General features: G+C 46.3%; 1 protein-coding gene across 5 annotated transcripts; it reads left to right on the forward strand.

The window, feature by feature from the left end:
- Positions 1-218: 218 nt before the first annotated feature.
- On the forward strand, positions 219-19116 carry LOC146353907 (uncharacterized). 5 transcript variants are annotated; one of them, XR_014788211.1, is made up of 4 exons: positions 219-1806; positions 15257-15397; positions 15861-15983; positions 17847-19116. XR_014788211.1 is itself a non-coding variant. In XM_084837603.1 (4 exons), the coding sequence occupies exons 2-4, from the start codon at positions 15264-15266 to the stop codon at positions 17857-17859; spliced, it is 270 nt and encodes an 89-aa protein (XP_084693729.1). In that variant the 5' UTR covers positions 1038-1536; positions 15257-15263; the 3' UTR covers positions 17860-19116. The 5 variants fall into 5 exon arrangements, 4 of the variants coding, with proteins under 4 accessions (XP_084693729.1, XP_084693726.1, XP_084693730.1 ...); XM_084837603.1 differs by having other exon boundaries at positions 1038-1536; XM_084837600.1 differs by having other exon boundaries at positions 1617-1806.
- The last annotated feature ends 1202 nt before the right edge of the window (positions 19117-20318 follow it).

Below are 20318 nucleotides of genomic sequence, written 5' to 3' on the forward strand. Positions count from 1 at the left end.
TAAATAACCTTTTGTTCAATTTACAGAGAGATTTCTTATTCTGTGATTTCCTATTTAATGCAAAGTATTTTCCTTTTACATTAACAATGCCCTTGGTTTACTCCAATAAGTGTTTCCATCTCTTCACCCAGAGATCTAAATTGAGAGTTCCATCCAAAATATCTGAATATTTATCAATAATTTATCAAATAATTTATCTTCCAATTTTTTTTAGAAATCACTTGAGAGTAAAGAAAAAGATCAAACTGTTGCAAATTGTACCTTTTATTTATACCTCATTAACAGTGCAATCCTAGACATGTCTACTCAGAGGTAAGTCCCAATGAGTTAAATGGGCTTACTCCCAGGGAAGTGGGTACAGGATTGTAGCCTAACACAACATAACTAGTAATAATGTTACCGGTATTGTGGTGGGAAATTTTGCCAACTGCCCCTTAAGTCTTTACTAAATCTGAATTTGTGGACTTCCCCAACGTAAGTGAATTTTAATAAATGTTTTTAACGTTTTGAAATCAAATACTTAGGTCTTTTCTGAGCCCACTCTGTTTAAAAAAAAAAAAAAGCTGCCCTACCTCCAGTATTAAGCCTATTAGAATTTCTTACGGTGGATTAGGCGGGATGTAGACTTTTAAAATCCTGCATTCCCATTTAGACCTATTTTGCAGTTTAATATAATTCTGAAATTGCTGGGAGTGGGGGTTGCTTTGTTTTTTGCCTATATATACATTTAGGCAAGAGGCGATAGTAACAGTAATGTATTTTGGGCGCACAATTTTCCAAACCCTTGGTTCAATCAAGTTTAGCTGTTGTTTTGGCTCTCAATAAGATGCGATTCCATTTTAAACAACATATCGAGAGGGGGATTATGACAATCACGGGCGAGGAGGGAAGGGGGGTGGGAATAAAATAAAAAATAAGCTACGTACCTGCAAATCCAGAAAGCCAGGCCCCTTTCCCTCCCAAGGAGTTATTAACGCAGAGAGGGGGCGGGGAGGAACCTGCCCAGAGTGTTGGGGTTTTCACCCACCCTTTTCCACACACACAAACACACAGCCCTCCCCCAGTAAAACTCAAACGTTCACGGCGGATGTCCCTGCAACCTCAAGCAGAGGGGACGCGCTTCCTCGCTGGGATATTGCCTCTGGCCAAAACATTTTACCGCCCCGGGAGGTGGGGACAGCAGAGTCGCAGCAGCGTATAAATTACGGGCGACCCCGCTCCGCTGCCGCCGCCACGTGCTTTCGGAGCCCGTCGTCTTCGCGCAGCCGGGTCCGCGCTCTCCATGCCTGCGCTTGCCACGGCTTCTCAGCTCGCCGCTGGCAGCCGGGGGGACGCGCGCCGCCTCGCCTCAGCGCGCCGCCGCTGCGTGTCGCTTCGAGTTCCTCCAGCCTGTGATCGCCGAGCTCCTCTCCGGGCTTCGGAGCTCGCGCCGCTCGCAGCTCCTGACCCAACCGCGGCAGGACAGATCCCCCCCGGCGGTGGCGGGGAGCGCCTGCGACCAGCCGGGGAAGGGGGCGCCCCAAGCAGCCGCTCCTGGTGCGTTGCGGGCGACCCCTCTCCGCCTCTCCAAAGCACGCGAGCTCCTTGCGCGGCGACGCGCGGCTGCCGTCCTCGGCAACGGAAGGAGGGGGGAAGTTATCTGGAGCCACGGATCCCCCGCCAGCGCTGCCTCCGTCCCGGCTGTGCCTTGCGACACCTCCCCCTCTCTTCCGCCAGCTCCTTCTTCTTCGCGGAGCTCGATCCCCCTCCCGCCCCGCCCGCGGCCGTCCGCGGCGGTCGCGTGGCACTGCAGAGCCCCGGATCCAGGTGCCGCCTCCTGCTACTTCGGGGCCGGGCGAGAGGAGCGGTATTGAGGCGAGCTAGGTGCACAGAACGGGTCGTGATAAATAGTGGCCTGCAGCGGGAGGCTGCCCGGGAGTCTCCGCTGCCCGGCTCTGCTTAGGTCTCGCCCCCAGGGACAACGAAGCGAGAGAAGCAGCCACGGAGCTGGGGGAAGGAGCGCCCGGGGCGGGCGGAGGGAGGGGGGACTGCGAGGGGGGGGTTCTCCGGAGAGAGCCTCCCGAACGCGCCCCTCCCCCACGCCCGTAGCTTTAATCAACGGGAACTCCGCCGCCGCGCCTCCTTTTAAGGAGGGCCGGCCTCTTCCCTAGCCGCGCGCGCCAGCCGGAGACGGACCCTGGGTCTTGGTCGCCGCGTCGGGGCTCCTTTCTGGTGGCGGGAGCAGGATCCCGCTCAGGACCCCGTCACGCTCTTCCGCCGGCGTAAAGCGCCAGCCCGCCCCAAGCCTCGACGGCGCCCGAGGTCGGGAGTCGTCCCGGCGTCCACCTTAAAGCGCCGCCGCCGCCGCCCCGCTTTCTCGCGCAACCCAGCTCTCGGCCAATCAGCGAGGCGCCTCGCCCCGCTTGAATGGCCCTTGTTCTTTGTTCGCGGAGGGAGGATCTCTCCAGTCTGGGGAGGGGAGGGGGCCTCGCTGCTGGAGGCCCCGAGCCAATCGGCGGACAGGCCCGCCCGTGCAGCGCGCTCAGAAATTCCTGCCTGCGCCGGGGATGCCCTCCTGAGCGGGCCTGAAATCTCCCGCTCGCTGCTGCTGCTGCTTATTTATACTGGCCTTTCAAACTCAACTCATCCAAGGAGTTATTAGGCTGTCTGTCTGTCTAGGGCAATAATGTTTGAACAGGCCTTGCAATCTGTGACCGTTTAAACAAGGACCATTTCAAGGGAAGGCCTATGATTGATATTTCAAATATGTCTCTTAAAAGAGGCCACACCGTCGGGTTACGAAAGTAATACGGGTTGAGCTGGGGTCTCCTTGAGAGCTGCGCTCCCCACGGCCACCTTCTGGCCCTCGGCTGAACCCCCGGTTGGAAGTAAAAGGGGGAAAGTGCGCGCGCGCTCCTGCTCTGTAGTTTGAAGAGCCGTGTCGGCTCCAAATCAGTCCCATTCAAGAGAATAACAGGAGAGTTGTTCACGTTTCTGATTTAATCTATCCGTCTGTTCGGGGGGAGGGGGGTGTCTTTAAAAAACAACACCAGCGCAGTCAATACTAGTAATAGTTTTTAGTCTATCAGCTCTTTTGCTTTTTGTAACCAATTAATAGATTTAATTACAGGGTAATCCTACTGATGTATACTCAGAAGTAAGTCCCACTGTTTTCAGCGGGACTTACTCCCAGGTAAGCGGCATAGGAATGTAGCCTGTGTGCCTACATGGGAGCAAGCCCCGTTGAACTTAATGGGACTTAATTCTGAGTAGATGTTAATAGGATTGCACAGTTGGGCAGTGAAAACAAAGACGATATCTAAATCGAGGTGACATTTTGAGAATATCTGATGAAAATAAAAGTTTCTCCTTTACAAAGTAGAGCTTTTTAAACGATGTTTTAGGAAATCACACAGTACACAAGTGATGCAATCTGAATACTCTTTCAGGGGAAACAGTATTAAATTTAGTATTTTTCGATTACTGAATGAAATGTCAATAAATGAATGCCTTTAGGTCGATCTCTTTATCATCACGTTTTCACACTTGATTTTTTTAAAAAACCCACAACAACCCAGCAACAAGACAAGTCTGCAAGATAGGTGTTCGCACGGGACAAAATTCTAGAATACTTATGTCTAACGAGGACTTGTCATGCAGGACTTGTGCATGACGAAGTAATATTTTTCAGGTGAACAGAATTCAACAACAGAAATCTAAGAATATTATTGAGACGTAAATCTCCCTGAGTTCTAAGGAATTTGCCCTGCATCTCTATGCATGTTTACTCAGAACACAGAGTCTGTAAGTATTGGTAGGATTGCACCTTAATTCCATAGTAAATTACTTAAGGGCATCCCCTACACAAGTAGCTTGACTTCCTCTGCTCCTGTAAGAAGCAGGTTACATTTTAACAGTCATAAATCCACATATTACTCCTATAATTTGAAAGGTGCCTTTAGTAGAGCTGAATCAATACTGTTCCCCAAAAAATTAATTGGAAGGTTTAAGCATCTGTTTTTAAAAATTAGCAGAATTCAGATTCAACATTTAATGTTGTGATGATATATCAGAATCAAGGCAAAATAATATTCCCCGCCCCTTTCCCATATCTATAGACTAGAATGTAGGCCAGCATGTGAATGGTGATTTTTGTCCTGATTTTACTTGAAATGTGGATGCTAATTTTGGTGAGGACCATGAAAAAGAAGTTATTTGAACTTGAAACAGGATCTAAAGGCTGCAGTCCTTTGCATGCTCACTGGGAGTAAGCCCCATTGAATACAATGGGGCTTGATTCTGAGTAAACATGTTTAGGATTGCTTGTGATGCTGCAATCCTATTTACAGTTCCCTGGGAGTAAATCCCATTGGATTAAATGGGATTATAGTATTGCACAGCTATTTTGAACAACTGACCAGGTGTAATCAATTTATTTGGATCCAGGACTAATTTTTGTGTAATCAAAAATTCCTTCACAATGGAAGGGGGAGAAACTAGACAGAGTATATTGAAACATTCCAAGCAATCCACAGTTAATCAGCCTTGCTTTTGCTCTTTAATTACCCCCAGAAGGCCTGAAGCAGTTCTCCCAGCCATTGAGAGACCGACTTCCTGTATACATCTTTTCAGAAGAGCAAAAAGAACAAAGTTTGATGTTATTGATGGAGTGAAGTTGTCTCAGTATTGTCATCCTTCAATAAATAGGGTTGGGGGCCACCCGACTTGCATCCATTCACATAAATGTTGTGGTTGCCTTTTACATAATTCTCTTGAGGTAATAATTCCTGGTTCAGATTTTCCCCCCTGGGTAAGGCACTTCCAAATTCACCCTGGCAGCAAACAGATGCCATGTGATGGGAGGAAATCAACCATAAACTTCAGAAAGCATTTATTCCAAGCATTTTCAGCAAAAGGAAATTGGGTCATGGCATTGTTATCTTTGGTCATGTTAATCCAGAGTAATATCCACAGTGGGAGACATTCACATAGGGTATTCAGTCTAGAGTAACTGTACCCAGGGCCAGGCAGGGTATGGCGGCTTGCCTCAGTTAGCGGGTTTGGGGGGTATCGTTAAAGGGCAGTAAATTGGCAATTAATATTTTTATTTTATTTTTAGGGCAGTAAAGGAGGGGAGGGATTTGGACTTTCTGCCTCAGGCACCAGCGTATCTTGGGCAGTCTCTGTCTGTACTTGCTTAACATCTGCTATAGAGTGTATCGCTGCTGCCTGTATGTGCTAGATACACGCTATATATTGTTGGCTGTACATTCTAAAATCTGCACGGCAGCTGCCTCTCATTTTAGAAATTAAGCCCTGGAAGCAACAGGGCCAGGAAAACAATTCCAGACACTTTGCCACTTGGGGGCTTAACCATTGGCTGATGGTGCCTAAGTATTTAAATCTTTTCTCAACTCTGTACAGGGCTGGTCCCTAAATATTTGATGCTCACTCTTTGGAATTTGAAATATTTTCCCAGCCCTAGAAAGCATTTGTGTCACTACATTCTAAAAAAAACTATGCCATTGGAAATCTATAGGAGTTCGGATGAATCCCTGTCTAGGGTTAAGGAGTGGGTCACTACATGCCTCACGCCTCCTGGCTCTTGCGGTCATGGCACACTCCAGGCCTGGCTTGCAATGGATGAGACACACCAATATCTCCCTTGCAATATGGCCCTCGAATTTCAACAAAAGTTTTACCAGGTTTGTATTTTCAAGGTTGCATTGATGGACCCTCCAGGGAAAAGATACCAAAGTCAACAAACTGAAATACCACAGGGTATTTTTTTTCTTTAAATGCTGTCAGTTCCAATTTTGCAAGTAGACAAAAACACTCATTTCCACTATAGCACATTTTAATGCACTAGCTGTTTATTTAAAATAAAGCAAAAAAGTTATTAATATTGTCCTGAGTAGTTGAAAATGAACTCATTTTTAAACTCATTAAATTTGCTTCTCAGTGTTTATGCTGCTTACCCATGTTGAGGGTCCTGTTTTTTTTGTTTTTTGTTTAAACTATACAGCTCCATCTAGATAACCAGTTTCATCTCTTTCTTTTTTTCTTTTTCTTACCCGCATTTCCAAGAACTACTACCATAATGTTGCAATCACTGGGTCAGGCAACTTCTCTTTAGGTCCTGCCCCACCCAAAGTATTTGCATTGAAATGAATTGTTGAAGCAATTAAACTGATCCTGTTTGGCAAACTCCACCTTTATCTGTTTTTCCAACGAGGTTGTTAAGAGCAAAAGAGCAGCTGTTGCACTAAGTAAGCTCAATAGTTCACTAAGCCCAGTATCGTATCTCCAACAGTGGTAAGATCCAGATGCCTGAGGAAATGTACGACTGCGCTGTGTCATAACAGTCGTCTTTTTATTGCTCACTCTCAGGGCTGGATCAGACAATACTTTCTCCCACTTGTGCAAGGAGTACTCCAAGTCATCCCTTAATCAGAACTTTCCACATATCACTTGGTAAATCACCATTGCTGCTAGTAGAAACTTCCCTGATCACAGGAAATGTGCTCTTGTTTGTTGTGGCAATGGGTAGTATCCAATGTTGTTACAGTGCTAGCATGAATGACGCTGAACTAGCATAAGCCAATGTTTGTGCAACGTCATTGGCACTAGAGTTCCTGGACAACGCTGGATACTGCCCATTGTTCATAATCTAGAAGCTGGGAAATGCCTCTCTCACATTGCCGAAGTTGCCTCCAGCCTTCATGCGCCTCTTTGATTGGGGTTTTTCACACATTCCTAAAGTGTTCTTTGCATTTTTGTAATGCAAATTTTTTTTTTTAAACACACACACCCTAGAATGTACCTTCAGGTTTAGAGTGTTTCTCTTCCACAGTCTGTTCCTCATCACATTCATAACATGACAACCTGCCTATGAATCATAGACTTGGAAGGGGCCATTTAGGTCATCAAGTCCAAACCCCTGCTTAGGGCAAGAATCCAGTTTAAAGCTTCCCTGACAGATGGCTGTCCAGCCTCTGCTTGAATATCTCAAGTGACAGAGAGCCCACCACCTCCCTGGGCAGTTGGTTCCATTGTCTGACTGCTCTGACCGTTAGGAAGTTTTTCCTGATGTTCAACCAAAATCTGCCTTCCTGTAACTTAAGCCCCTTATTTCATGTCCTACAGTCTTGAATGATAGAGAGTGGGTTACATCCATCTTTTGTGTGACAATGCTTAGGTACTCAAAAAGTGCTATCATATCCCCCTCAGTTTTCTCAAAGGTAAGCATACCCTGTTCATTCAATCTTCCTATTAGGACTTACTTTTTAGTCCCCTGATCATCTTTCTTGCCCTTCTCTGAACACATTCCGGTTTACTCAGGGCTGGTGCAAGACCTCCTGCCATTTGAGGCAGGAGGACACGCCACCACCGGTGAGGAAGGGGAACATGAGCTGCCGCTGTGTGCCACTGCCAGGGGTGAAGGGAAGCACAAGCTGCTGCATGCTGCATTCTGCTGCTGGTGCAGGGTATGCGAGCCCCCTCCACCACCTCCCATCTCCCTCAATACCTTGCTCTGAGGGGTCCTTTTTCAGAGTGAGGTATTGCCAGGGAGGTGGCCCTGGAGACTGCCGATGCCACGGCAGCACAGGTGAGGTCTGATAAAGGACCCCTCAGAGTGAGGCATGTGGATGGGCGGGGTCTGGGTGGGGTCTGTGGAGAGCCACACCGGGTGGAGGAGCGGCCAGCATGGCTCTGCAGAGTGGCCACCCGTCTAGGCCTTGCCCAGAGTGAGGCATGGGGTGAGCCATGGTAGCTGCTCTGGACGGCTGCAAGGGCTGGTTTCCTGCCGCAGCATTTTCCACATCAGGAGAGTGGCCAGTGGGGCTCTTTGGAGTGCCCACTTGCCCTGTACTTCACTCTGAGAGGCATGGGGTGGTGGCAGTGGGATCGGGATTCCTGGTGGCAGGCATGCAGGATCCGCCACCCTTCCAAATCTGCCACCTGAGGGAGGACTGGCCCTGAATTTATCTGGATATCTCTTCATGTCTGATGTCTAGAACTGGATCCAGAGGTGAGGTCTAACCAGCACAGAGCAGAGTGAAAGTATTACATCTGGTGATTTTTAAATGGTACTTCTAAAATCCCATTTGCTCTTTTTGAAGCCACATCACACTGCTGACTCATATTCAGCTCAGGAGCGACTGCAGCTCCAAGATCCTTTTCGCATGTACTATTGCCAAGCCAAGTATCCCCCATCTTATACCTGTGGATTTGATTTCTTCTTCCTTAAATAACGAACTTTGTACATGTCTCTGTTAAATTTTATTCTGTTCTTTTCTGCCCAGCTTTCTAACCTATCAAGATGGTTTTGAATTTTGTTTCTGTCTTCTAAGCTATTAGCTTTCCCACCCAATTTTGTGTCATCTGCAAAGTTGATAAGCATTCCCTACACAACTTCTTCCTCCACATCATTAATAAAAATGTTGAAGAGTACAGGGCCCAGAACTGAGCCCTGCAGCACCCCACTCAATACCCCCCACTCCAGTTTGATGAGGAACCATTGATGAGCACGCTTTGAGTACAAGATTGAGTGTGGGTTGTTGTTGAAATGTTGGTTGTGTGGTGTGAACCCAGCTGTGTAAATAAACCATGGCTTGTTAATGACAAACAACCCACAGCTCACAACCTACCATAAAACCTCTTCTTGGGTTGTTCATAGTTAACAAACTATGGTTTGTTAGCGCAGCTGGGTTCGCATACAACAGGATAATCCACTCTTCAACAACAACCCACGATTCAATGACAACCCACACTCAACCCATACTCAGCCCTGAGTATGGATTGAGTGTGGGTTGTTGTATTGTGTGAACCCAGCCAGTGATTCCAGCACTTGGAGCAACTCAACTCTTAAGTTGTGTCTCTCAGGGGGGCTTCCAACTCTGCCTGTACCACAGAAGTGGCCTTGTCTCTTAGCTAGTCTTGTTATTCTTGCCCTCTGTGAATTTGTGTCATCCTTTTCTAAACTCAGTTATACTTTTAGCGAAGGCTTGTTAAACTTTGTGGCTGAATTATGTAGCATGTCTGAAATGCAATAAAGAGCTAACCAGTCTCTCCTTACCTTCTTTTCAGTGTTGCTAGCCATTTTCTGTTATCTTTCTTTGGGTTTATGGGGTTTATTTATAGGTGAATGCATTTTTTTCTCTCTTTTTTTGCTGATTGACACCCCCTTGACACCAGAGTTATCTGTTCATTTTTGGAGTAAATAGATGCCTCTGTATAATATTGTATGATTGGCTTCCAGTTACTGACTTCAGGAATCAGAGAAGGGACTGGTGTCCCAGCATCTTTTTTATCTTCAGGTACCCACTTTCTGGGTGGTCTAGAAGTCAGCAAATGGATAAAAAGCAAAGTAGGGGACTCCTGCCTATTATATATTGTGATTATTATTTTTAAGGAGACAGATGGAAATGTGCTCAACAGGTTGGTCAAAACCTTGGCTTCATTATGCAGAATTTTACAAATGATAAGACAAATTGTTTCAGAATCACTCACTCTCCTTGTCAGCTCTTTCTTTGAAAATAGGTCCAAACCTTTATTTCTAAATTCAAACTCAATTTGGAACATACTTGGCCTGTTGAACTCTTTGCAATGTGGTGTGAAGTTGCTGAAGGTTAAGATGTTCTACAGGGTGACTGTGTTTGAAGACAACCCTGGCTCAGCCAAATGTGGAATGCATCAGTTAAACATTCCCAACAGCCCACACTGATGATAATGATGAGAAAGACCACAGGGTCAGCAAAACAGAAACCCAAATTGCACTACTGTTTGGAAGCTGGTCTCTGCCTTTGGCCAGTCACTACAGAAGTCATTAGATCCAACATCTCAGTTGGCTTCTTGCCTTCATAGTGCTGATTTGCCAAAGGTCATTGTGTAAGGCTTGGGCAGCAAGAAAAGGTTGTTTGTCAAATGGAAGGGATCCTCCAAGTCTCTGTGTGGGAAGCCACAGACCCATTTGCTTCTCATGTTGGTTTCAGTTGTCTTCTCAAATTATTCTTCATTCCAGCCATCCTGCAGCATTTTGATCTTCATGCTGCTGCTTCTCACTCTTACTTACTCCAACCTCAACTTGATTTACAGCTCCCTTGGCTTTCTATCTCTGACTTTGATCTCCTGGCTTCTGACCAAAGGGACTGCATCATGGCTCCTGGCTTGGCTTCTCCCTGGGGTTGCGTATTTTAGCCCTGCTCTCTCTGGCTTTCTTTGCACACAGGCTCACTGCCACACCACAAGGACATCATCACTGCTTACGGACATAAGGACTCCCTTACTCAATCAGTCCCAAAGTTCAGCATTCAGCCACCAACAGCCACTAGCCAGGTGGATCTGAGAAGCTCAGAAAGAAAGAGGCCATGAAGATGGTGTTATTTATCCCCCCACCCCCAGGCAACACTTAGTATTCAAAGGTAGATTGCATTGTACATTCACAGAGATTCCATTTAGCCTTGAAAGCTCTATATTTGGGGTCTCCAATGTGGTGCCCCTGGGCACCAATGCGCTCACAGATGCCTCTCTAGGCACTTGTCCCTCCTGATTTTTATTTTATATGTTTAGATATTGTAATTTTATGGCTGTTTCATGGATTCCTATGCTGTTTATTGTCCTGCATTATATCGTATTTTATTCTTTTAAATATTTGTATTATATTTTATATTTTTAACTGTTCTACGGCATTTTAGTATTTTTTTAACTGTTTGTAATCCACCCAGAGAGCATTAGTTATTCGGAGGATTAGATGTAATACATAAATGAATAAATAAATAAATGTGTTTTTTCACTGGGGGGATGGCATGCTGCAAAATTAAGTGCTGGCTTCCAGAGCCATCTTTATTTCCAAGACTGCATTTATGCCTCATATCGGCCCCAGAGGTATTCTTAGAAAATAACAATGGTGGGTGGCTGCAGCCCAGCATGCCCAGCTACCCAGAAAAATAAACTGTGGGGTGGTAGGAAATGTCCTGGGGGCTTGAGGGAGTGGGGAATGAGGAGGTGTCCTTTGCCTGGGTGTGTATGTTTTGCCTTGATTTTGCGTGTGGTGTATTCTCTGTTTTGCAAATTTTTTATTGGTGTGTGTGTTTTGCCTGTGTGGATGTTTGTGTTTCTCAGAGAAGCAGCAGTTTACCTTCTGTGAAAATGGGTATTTTGTTGTGCTTTATGGAGGCAAATATGTGATTTCGCTTCAGTTTACTTTCTGTGAGATGGGTGCTGGAGCAGAAAACATGGTTCAAAAGAGTGGTTTTGTGTTTTGGAGCACAGAGACCTCAGGCCGATCTACATTGCGCCCGCCATCGCAATGAATTCGGTGTGCTGTCAGGTTAAATGTTCTCGCATTAAAACGTGATTATTCACACTCACCCATTTTCCCCGTTGCAGTGCTTCATCGAATGTGCAAGCTCGGTTCACACTCGAGCGCTGTGCTGTTTTCCTGCACGCGCTTGTCTGATCTCGGATGCTAAGCGGGGTCGGCCCCGGTCAGTAGCTTCACAACTTCGAATCTTTGAAGATCATGCCTGAATTAGAAAAAAAAAACATTGCGGAGAAGCCCCGATTCTGCGAGGATAATGCCTTAATTTTTTAAAAAACATCCTGAGTGGGGGATAGGAGGGGGTAAAACTTAGTCTCATTTGAAGGGATAGAACAACCCTCTGCTCAGTGCAGGAAGCCTGATTCCCAGGCGGTCGCCCATCCAACTACTGACCGGGGCTGACCCCGCTTAGCATCCGAGATCAGACAGGTGTGCGCACCAGCCCTTTGCTTGTTGCTGAGGAAACGGGCTGCTGAGGAAGCTATGTGATCAGTAGCCTGAAGAAGACATGGGCCCTCGAGGGCTGTGATTGGACAGGAGGGAAATACAAACACTGCCATATATGGACAGGCGGGGGAGGGGACTACAACCCGATACGGTAGTGAAGGCGGAAAATCAGAGCACATTAAGGGGAAATACCGGGATATTAGGGTATTGAAAGCAGGAGCACAGAAGTGGGAAATTCCAGTTCCAATTCGAGGTGGGCACTGCGTAGTGTGAAAGGCGGGTGGTGAAACCTCATTGGAAGCGAAAAAAGGCGGTAAGTGTAGATCCAGCCCTCCTCTGCCTTGTACTTAGATGCATGGCCAAGTTACTTTTACTCTCACTGGTTTGCCTTACAGGAAATGGGTATTTCGTCACCAGCCATGCCCACCATGGCAGCCATTTTATGAATGGACAAGCTCCCCCCCATTGCAGTCATTTTGTGAGAGTGCCCATGACACTCTTTCAAAATTCCAAATGTGCCCACCAAATAAAAAGGTTGGGGACCAATGCTCTATATAGCTTGAGATGACCTGGCTATCTATTGGGCTGTGTACTTCCACATGAACATGTCCAAATGTCATCTTCTGAGACTCTTCACAGGGTGACCACCTTCAGATAATAGAGACCAGGGAGAAGGCCTTCTCAATTATGGTGTTACATCATTGGAACACTCTCTCCCCAGGGATGTTGACCTGGCACTGAATGTGAATATCTTCAGTGAACAGCTTCTCTTTTGCCCCGACCTTTTAAATAATTTTGTTTGTTTGTTTAGATTTCTTCTTTATGGTTCTGCAGTTTTTGCCGTAATTCCACTTAACTTGGTATTGTTTTATATTTGCTGATGGTTGTAAGCATTTACTTGTAAGTTGCCCTAGACATTTTTTTTCAAAACTGAAGGTATCATCAAACATTTTAAAGAAAACAAAGTTATGTCATTATCATGGCTGCTAGCTGTTGGTAGACCTGTCCTCTGTGGTTTTGCCTGATGCCTTAAAAAAAAAAAAAAAAAAAAGCTATTGGAACTGGTGGCCATCACCACCTTCTCCTGTGGTAGAAGAGCATCCCATCACTTAATTATACATTGCATGAAGTATTACTTCCTTGTCTCTGTCCTGGATCTCCTGCTGATCCATGCCATTGGGTGGACCCTGCCCCCAACCCCAATTTATAGTATTGTAAGAGAGGGAGTTAATATGGTGTGTGCACAGCAAGAGGCAGAGATGAAAAGCATTATCTTGATGATTTTAAACAGCCTTCCCCAACCTGGTGCCCTCCAGATGTTTTGGGCCACAACTCCCAGTGTTCCTGGCCATTGGCCCTGCTGACTGGGGCTGGCGGAACTTAAAGTCCAAAACATCTGGACAGCATCAGGTTGGGAAAGGCTGATTGACAACATTCTTGCCTTCAGCTCTTTTGAGAACTCCAAAAGGGTAAAGGTGGAGTGGGGAGCTGACCTGAATGACCAAATGCCACAGGCTGGGGGTGGGGAGCCGGTAACTGTATGGCAGCCTTCCCCAACCTGGTGCCCTGCAGCTGTGTTGTACTACAATCCCATCATCCCCAGCTAACTGCCATCTTGGCTGGATATGATCGGTGTTGTCATCCAACACATCTGGAGGGCAACAGGTTGGGGAAGGCTGCTCTGTGGTCTAAGCTGCCCCTGCGCACTGTCTCAGCAAGAACCAGAGAGTTGAGCATAAAACTGATTGCCAAGTAGCATCTCACACCAGTGAAATTGCATCACATGGATTTTTTAAAAATCCCATATATGCTGGAGGGGATGCTTTGTGCCACATGGCGTGGGACTGCCAGTGGGTTCAAGAGCCCTGTTTGAGGTTACCTCTGACATTGACAGGTCAATAATTCCACCCAATCAAATGCGAGCCCTTCTTTCAATTTTGAGTAGGGGCGTATCAGAAATGGATTGTCCTTCCCCCTTCCCAATCAACACTACAAGGAGACAAAGCTTCAAGCTAATACTACTTTATTTTGCTAGAAAGTAGTCTCTTTACAAATGCAGATTCCAGGAAATTCTCAGACTGCCTCAGGACCCTAAACAACTAATCTGTGATCCCTAATTAGAGGAGACGATCCTGAGTGCAGTGAAGTTGCTGACAGTTTGGGTGTGAACCTCATGGCCAGACTTGCTTCTCAGTGATGCCCCTTCTTTAGGGTGGCTCTCTCCTACGTTGGCTTGCAAGAATGGCTATCCTGGTGGAGCATCTGAGCCCTGCCCCTAACTTTTCCCCCTTTGCTTTTCGACGTGCCCTAGTGTCTCTCAAGTCACGCCCTTCTTCCCCCTCATCCTTGAAAACTTGAGTTCTGACAGTAGAGAGAGGGGGCAAGGACTCAGCCTGGGCCATCTGTTTGTCAAGGTCTTCAGAGGAATCTCTCCCAGCATCTTGGCTCACTAGGGAGTGTCCCTCCCCTGGCCCCTGATCTTGCAGCTCCAACTCTGATTCAGAATTGCAGCTGTCAGACATCTCAAGGTGCTTGGGCTCCTCCCAGACAGGATGTATGGATTGTGTAAAATCGGTTCAGTCTGCATTTCACAGATTGTCAGGCATCATTTGTTCCATCGTCCAATCATTGAGAGAATTTGATTTTTTTTCAGTTTCTGAATTGCACACATTTGCACTTGTGCAAATTTGCACTTGTGAAGATGTGCAAATCCCACCAAAATGTGCCAGTCCCCCAAAATGTGCATTTTCATGCTTTAGCCTCTGGGGGAAATGTGCAATTTTGGCCTTTTTATTTTGTGTATTTTTGCACAAAATTCTGGAAAGTTAGAACGTTTTCCCAGTCCAACTGGGAAAAAGCCAGTCCACTGCAGAATCTGTGGGTTGGATTAATTAAAATGTGAACTCATTTGATTCCATTGCAGATTCCTTCAACATCCCTAATTTTGAGTGAATCTCATATAATGCACAAAGACATTATTCTATATATTCATTAGCAGCTGCCCCCATGGAAATCACTAAACAGTGGAAAACCAGGTGCAGTGATGGTTTGACAAAATCTGGCAGCTGGCATTATCAGAGAGAGGAAAGAGAAGGAGACATGGCCATCTGGAGAAACCCGAAGGGCATGACTGAGACCCTGATCTCATGATTGAGATCAGATTTGGCTTCTGGTCATGAGGTTCCCCACTCCTGGTATAAGGAGAATTTATGTGGGCGAATATTCAGATGCATTCCCCACCTACAGTTTGAAATGGTACAGTCCAGCAGAAGCTGAAATAATTTGCCAGCCCCATCACCCCCACCCTAAGTCTGTTTTAAGCAGACATGAGTCCAACTGAGGACTGGGAAAGAAGGTTCTGTAACATTAAATGGATGCCTTTTAACACAAATCTGCCATGATTATTCATGATGATGAATGGTCCAAAAACAGATTAATTCTGGTTTCTTTGGGAGATCCTGAGCACAGGCTTCATACCCTGTCATTTGACTGCTCCTATGATCACAGGTAGCCCATGTGCTGGAGCCCGAATCTCCCGATGTTGAAAGGTGGTTTTATAAAGGTGAAGACCATGCTGCCGAGGCATAAATCCTTTGGATCTGAAGGGAAGTGCGAGAGGAAGCCTTGGTCATGCAGGATCTGGTCTAGGTGAGGAAATGCAGACCCAATTAGTTCCTGACAGATGGACAAATGGAAACAGAAACAGATCTGCAGATGGATGGGGATACCTGGATGCAATAAGGAAAAGGAGCATAGCTGAATTGAAAACACACCGCCTGTTGTACTTAAAGGGGCTCAGATCTCCCCCCCCCCCTCCGGTTTCATTTTCTTCATTTCTTTCTTATTAGCTGCTGTTCTGCTGCTTCCATAGGGGAGCAGGGGAGAGGAGGAGGAGTTTCTCCACACAGATTTTGCAGCTTAGTTGATAGCTGGCTGTAGGTCAGACATGACTGACTTACCCATCAAGTTTGGGGGAGGTGATATATGTTTCAGTTCTAGGACATTGGCCTGCCCATTAGATTAGGTCAAGATCAGCCAACTAACAGACTACAGACTGCATCTGACCCCAGTCCTGATTTCATCTTATCTTATCTTCCATTCTCTATACTAGGTTGGAAGCTCAAGACACTCTCCCAGAGAGAAATGAGAAGTCCTGCCCCCCATCCCAAAGGACAGCCAAGTTGCTGAGGAAGAGAATGCCAAGGACAACTGGAGCAAGAGCTCAAAAGGGCAGGTAAGTGGAGAACAGAGGGGAAGGGGAAGGGGAAAGAGAGTCAATGTGGGGGAAAGAAGGGACTCTTTCATCATCATCATTTGAGTTATGAGTTGCCCTATAGCCGACACTCTCAGGGTGACATACAGAGTAAAAATAAATACAATAAAAACCAACATTCCTTAAAACAAGAAAGAATTTAAAATGGAAGAAGTGAAGGTGGAAATGGAAAGTAGAAGGTGAGTCCCTGGGGCTTATCACCTTCTCCTACAATGCTCAAACACAGCAGATTGATTGCTTCTGGGGTGTTGTCAGATGTTGGAGCAATGATTTTGTAACCTCCAAGCTGGACTACGGCAACACCCTAGTACATTTGGCTGCCCTTGAAGAAGGTCCAGAAGCTAGTGCAGGCTGTGGCTGCATGCCTCCTATGTATTACTGGGAGACATGAGGGTCGATAGAGGATACATCAGGGGTGGGCATCCTTTTTTTCTGTCGAGGGCCGCAATCCCTTGTGGGTAATCTGTCGGAGCCACATGTTGGCGGTGAGCAAGGCCAAAGCCAGCCATGGGCAGGGCTAAAAGCCAAAAGTGAGTGGTCACCCTTTTCTCCTTCTGCCACCCCATTTGCTTCCCCCCACCCCATCCATCCTTCCCACACCAGGGAAGGGACAGAATGCTCTTGCCAGAGGTCCGAACTGTTCACATGCAGAGGGCTTTTGAAATTAGGCTGAGAGCCACAGGTTGCCCACCTCTGTCCTAATATGCCAGTATTGCATGGACATTTTTGTAAGAATATGGAAATAATATGAAGTGGCTCAGGACACTTTACCACTAATTCTGCTGTTTGTATGAACTAGATCTCAGATTTGCTTCTGAAAGGACCACCACCACTGCTTCTATTTGTCTGGCTTGTTGGAGTAGGATTTTCACTTTGAGTGAAAGAGGTCCCAGGTTCAAATCCCAGACAAATCTTGTTCAAGGGATGTGTGTGTATAGGCTGGCTGAGCATATGCTTTGCATGCAGAAGGCCCCAGGTTCACTCTCTGGCATCGCCATTTGATAGGGTCAGGTGATGCCAGAAAGGCATCTGCCAGAAAGCCACAGCCAACCAGAGTAGGCCAGGGGTGGGCAACTTGTGGCACTCCAGATGTGATGGCCTACAATTCCCATCAGCCCTAGCCAGCATAGCCAGTAGGAAGGTATCATGGGAGTTGCAGGCCAATACGCCACAAGTTGCGCACCCCTGGAGTAGAGAACATTGGGCTAGATGAACAGTGTGGTCCGAAACAAGTCAGTTTTCTGTGTTGTAGTAGTAATAGTAGTAACAAGCATTTATTTAGCTCACTTTATATTACTTCATTACCCCAAAGGTCCTTACAGCAATCCTATAAAGTAGGCCAGGACTGAGGCTGAGCATGACTTGTCTATGACTACCTAGTGAACTCATGGCTGAGCTGAGATCCAAACTGCATCCTCCTCAGCGTATACATGCAACCACTACTACATTACACCTTCTCTGAGCTCTTTCTGCTCAAGTTGAAAAGGAGCCACAAATTATAGTCAGAAAAAGGTAGAGGGAGCCAATTGTAGAGCCCCGTTACACATTATCACTACAGTTAGCATGACAAACTTTGTCAGTCTCAATGAAATTCCTGTACTTTTATTTATATAAAGTGTTTTTAATCACATTCGTCATCTGAAAAAGGCTCCCAAAGCAGCTTACAAACAATCAGTTAAACAAGGGCTCCCTGCCTGCAGCTTACAACCTAAAAAGACACAACACACAAGGAAAAAAAGGATGGGGAGGGAAGAGGGAAAAAAATGAAGCAGTCTTTCAGCAGAGCAGTGGCCCTACTCTCCCTCTCCTCTCCCTCTTTTACAGCCTGCTGCAATAGCTGTCTGTGATGACTGTGGACGGAGGAGGAGCCCTCGGCATTCCTGCTGAGTTGCTATGAGGTGCAGGGAGGAACGAAGCGGAAATATAATCACAAAAATGCTCCCAAAAAGACATCCGGCTCACCATGTAATTTCAAATATAGCCAAGAACTGGCCCTTGACCCTTGCTGAGTATGTGATGCAGTCCTAGCTCTCCCATGTGAAATGGTGAGCCTGGTAATGCACCGCCTATTGCCTGCTTCCAGGAGAGGGACTGTTAGAATGATGGAAGAGGCCATAGGAAAGAACGCATGTATGCCGCGCATATGGAACTGCAGCCGAGGGAGCCATTCCAGAGACCCAGCCAGGATGTCAGTGGCACAGACTTGGCCATGGATCAATGGTAGGGAACTGTTGCCTCAGACTAAACAGCCCTGGTTCCCTTCCAGGAACTCCAAATAGCAAGCTCCTCCCTCCTAACACCAGCTCAGGGAAGGGACGTTCAGAACAGGTCTGAGGCCAGAGGTGGGTTGCCTGAGCAAGGCTGGAGACTGACCATCCCCAGCACTTGCAGCAAGACCTTTCCAAAAATGATGTCAAAGTCCCCTTGGCTTCCGAATGGCCCTGTCTTGCCCCTGCCAACTCGGAGCTCTGAGAGGCAGCAGAGCGGAGCTGCAGTGAATGCCACACAAACAGGCACGGGGCCCAAAAGCCTCCCTTTTCCAAAGCTCGTCAATCACCTGGGGGAAAACACTGCAATTTTCCCAAATCAGAGCAATTTTCCCAAATTAGCAGAGACTTTGTTGTTATTACCCCCGTCCATCCCGTGTTTCCCCTTTGGTGATGGATCGCACAAGAGAGGCCGGCCCAATTAACCGAGCTACTCCCTGGTAGAGAACTGGGGTGGGTGCCAGGTTAACTCTTTCAGCACCAGAGGGGCTCTTGGAAGGCTTTGGCTGCCATTTATATTCCACAAAAGCCTCTTTTGTCTCTCTGCAATTGCCAATTGGAAAGAAGTAGGAGGATTCTGGGCTGTTTATCTGATGTGGGTTGGTTTGCTGTCAGGGAGGGGCCATGTACATTTAAAAAAAAATAACTACATAAACAAAAAAATTGCAAATGTCCTAGAAATGTTTTGCATCTCTTGAAACCAAAAGACTTAAACAGAAACTGTTTTACTTGCCAACAGGAGAAAGGGGGATTTTTACCAAATGAATTTCCCAAACACACACAAAAATGTATCCTAAAATAAAAACACCTGATGGTGTTTTAAGGCTATAATTTTCATTGCTCAAAATCATTCACATTCTCTGTCTCTCAATAAATGCATAGAGCAGGTAGGAGCAATTGGGTGGAGGAGTGTTTGTTTTCACCTGCAACTGCCTCACCTTGCTCTCCACCCCCTAGCTAGAACCAAGCGAAAGGAGCGAGTTGGTCTCAATTTGTGTGGAACATGCAATATAACTTCCCTCCCCATGGCACTGCAGTTCCTGTTACAGGGAAGAGAAGGTGGCAACTATAAAGATCATTGAAAACATTTCATTAAACTCTCAGCAACCTGTCTGAATGAAAGACTATGGGTAAGGGTCACCTATAGCTGACATTGCCTTTATTGAGATCTAGCAGCACAATCCTATGCATGTCTGTTCAGAATTTAAGTCCCACTACATTGGATCATGGGCCCTACACCCAGGTATAGCGCTGCAGGCTAAAACTCTTGGATTTATTTATTTTTTCTGTCACAGGATTTTTTCCATATGGCACCAAAGAGGCTCAGGCATATCTCTCTTCTTTGCACCAACAGAGAGTACCATTCAGCATCTCCTATGGGATCTGTTCCCACACAGCACTGTTGAGCCACAATTCAGAACAGCTAATGAAAATGGAAGATGCTTCATACTTTATTCCCTACTTCTGACACCTGCATTTAATTTTTGGCAGGAGCACTGTTCATCTGCTGAGTGGCAGTGGGGCCTTGGGTCAGATTCCCAGCAGAGAGCCAAATGCAGAGACAGATCTTTAGACTACTCAGCATATAAACACAAACAGCATACAGGAATGGAGGCAGTAAGCATTGCTTCTTTGCAGCTTACCAGTCCCCATAAATCCTGACTAAACAACAACAAAGCCTTCCCCAAGACTGAGCATAAGGGCAGCTTTGCTGGATCAGACTACCTTCACAAACAAGATAAGACACTCCTGGCCATCCTCTGTTTCCCTCCCACTATCTGGTACTCACCTCTGTTGCCTCCGCATCTGCTGCTGAGTGAGTGAAAGAACTAGCTGGAAATTTCCTGCTGTAACAGTATTAACATCCATAACATAGGTCTATTCAGATGTCAGGGGGATAAAGCCTGTCCTTTTACTTGCTGTGCAGAGATAGTCATATATTAGCGCAGGGGTGGGCAGAAAGTAAATCTCCAGATATTTGGTACTTCAGCTCCCAGGAGTCCCTGCCAGGATGGCCAACAGTCAAGAA

The sequence above is a fragment of the Heloderma suspectum genome, chromosome 2, assembly GCF_057233095.1.
Source record: "Heloderma suspectum isolate Gila_16-S chromosome 2, 16-S_ref, whole genome shotgun sequence".
NCBI classification, from domain to species: Eukaryota; Metazoa; Chordata; class Lepidosauria; order Squamata; family Helodermatidae; genus Heloderma; species Heloderma suspectum.

Excerpts from the sequence above, each read along its gene's own strand:
- LOC146353907 (XM_084837603.1), top strand. The coding sequence starts at position 15,264 with ATGTGCTGGAGCCCGAATCTCCCGATGTTGAAAGGTGGTTTTATAAAG. Across the intron at positions 15,398-15,860 it reads TCATGCAGGATCTGGTCTAG|GTTGGAAGCTCAAGACACTC; the intron begins GTGAGGAAATGC and ends TCTCTATACTAG.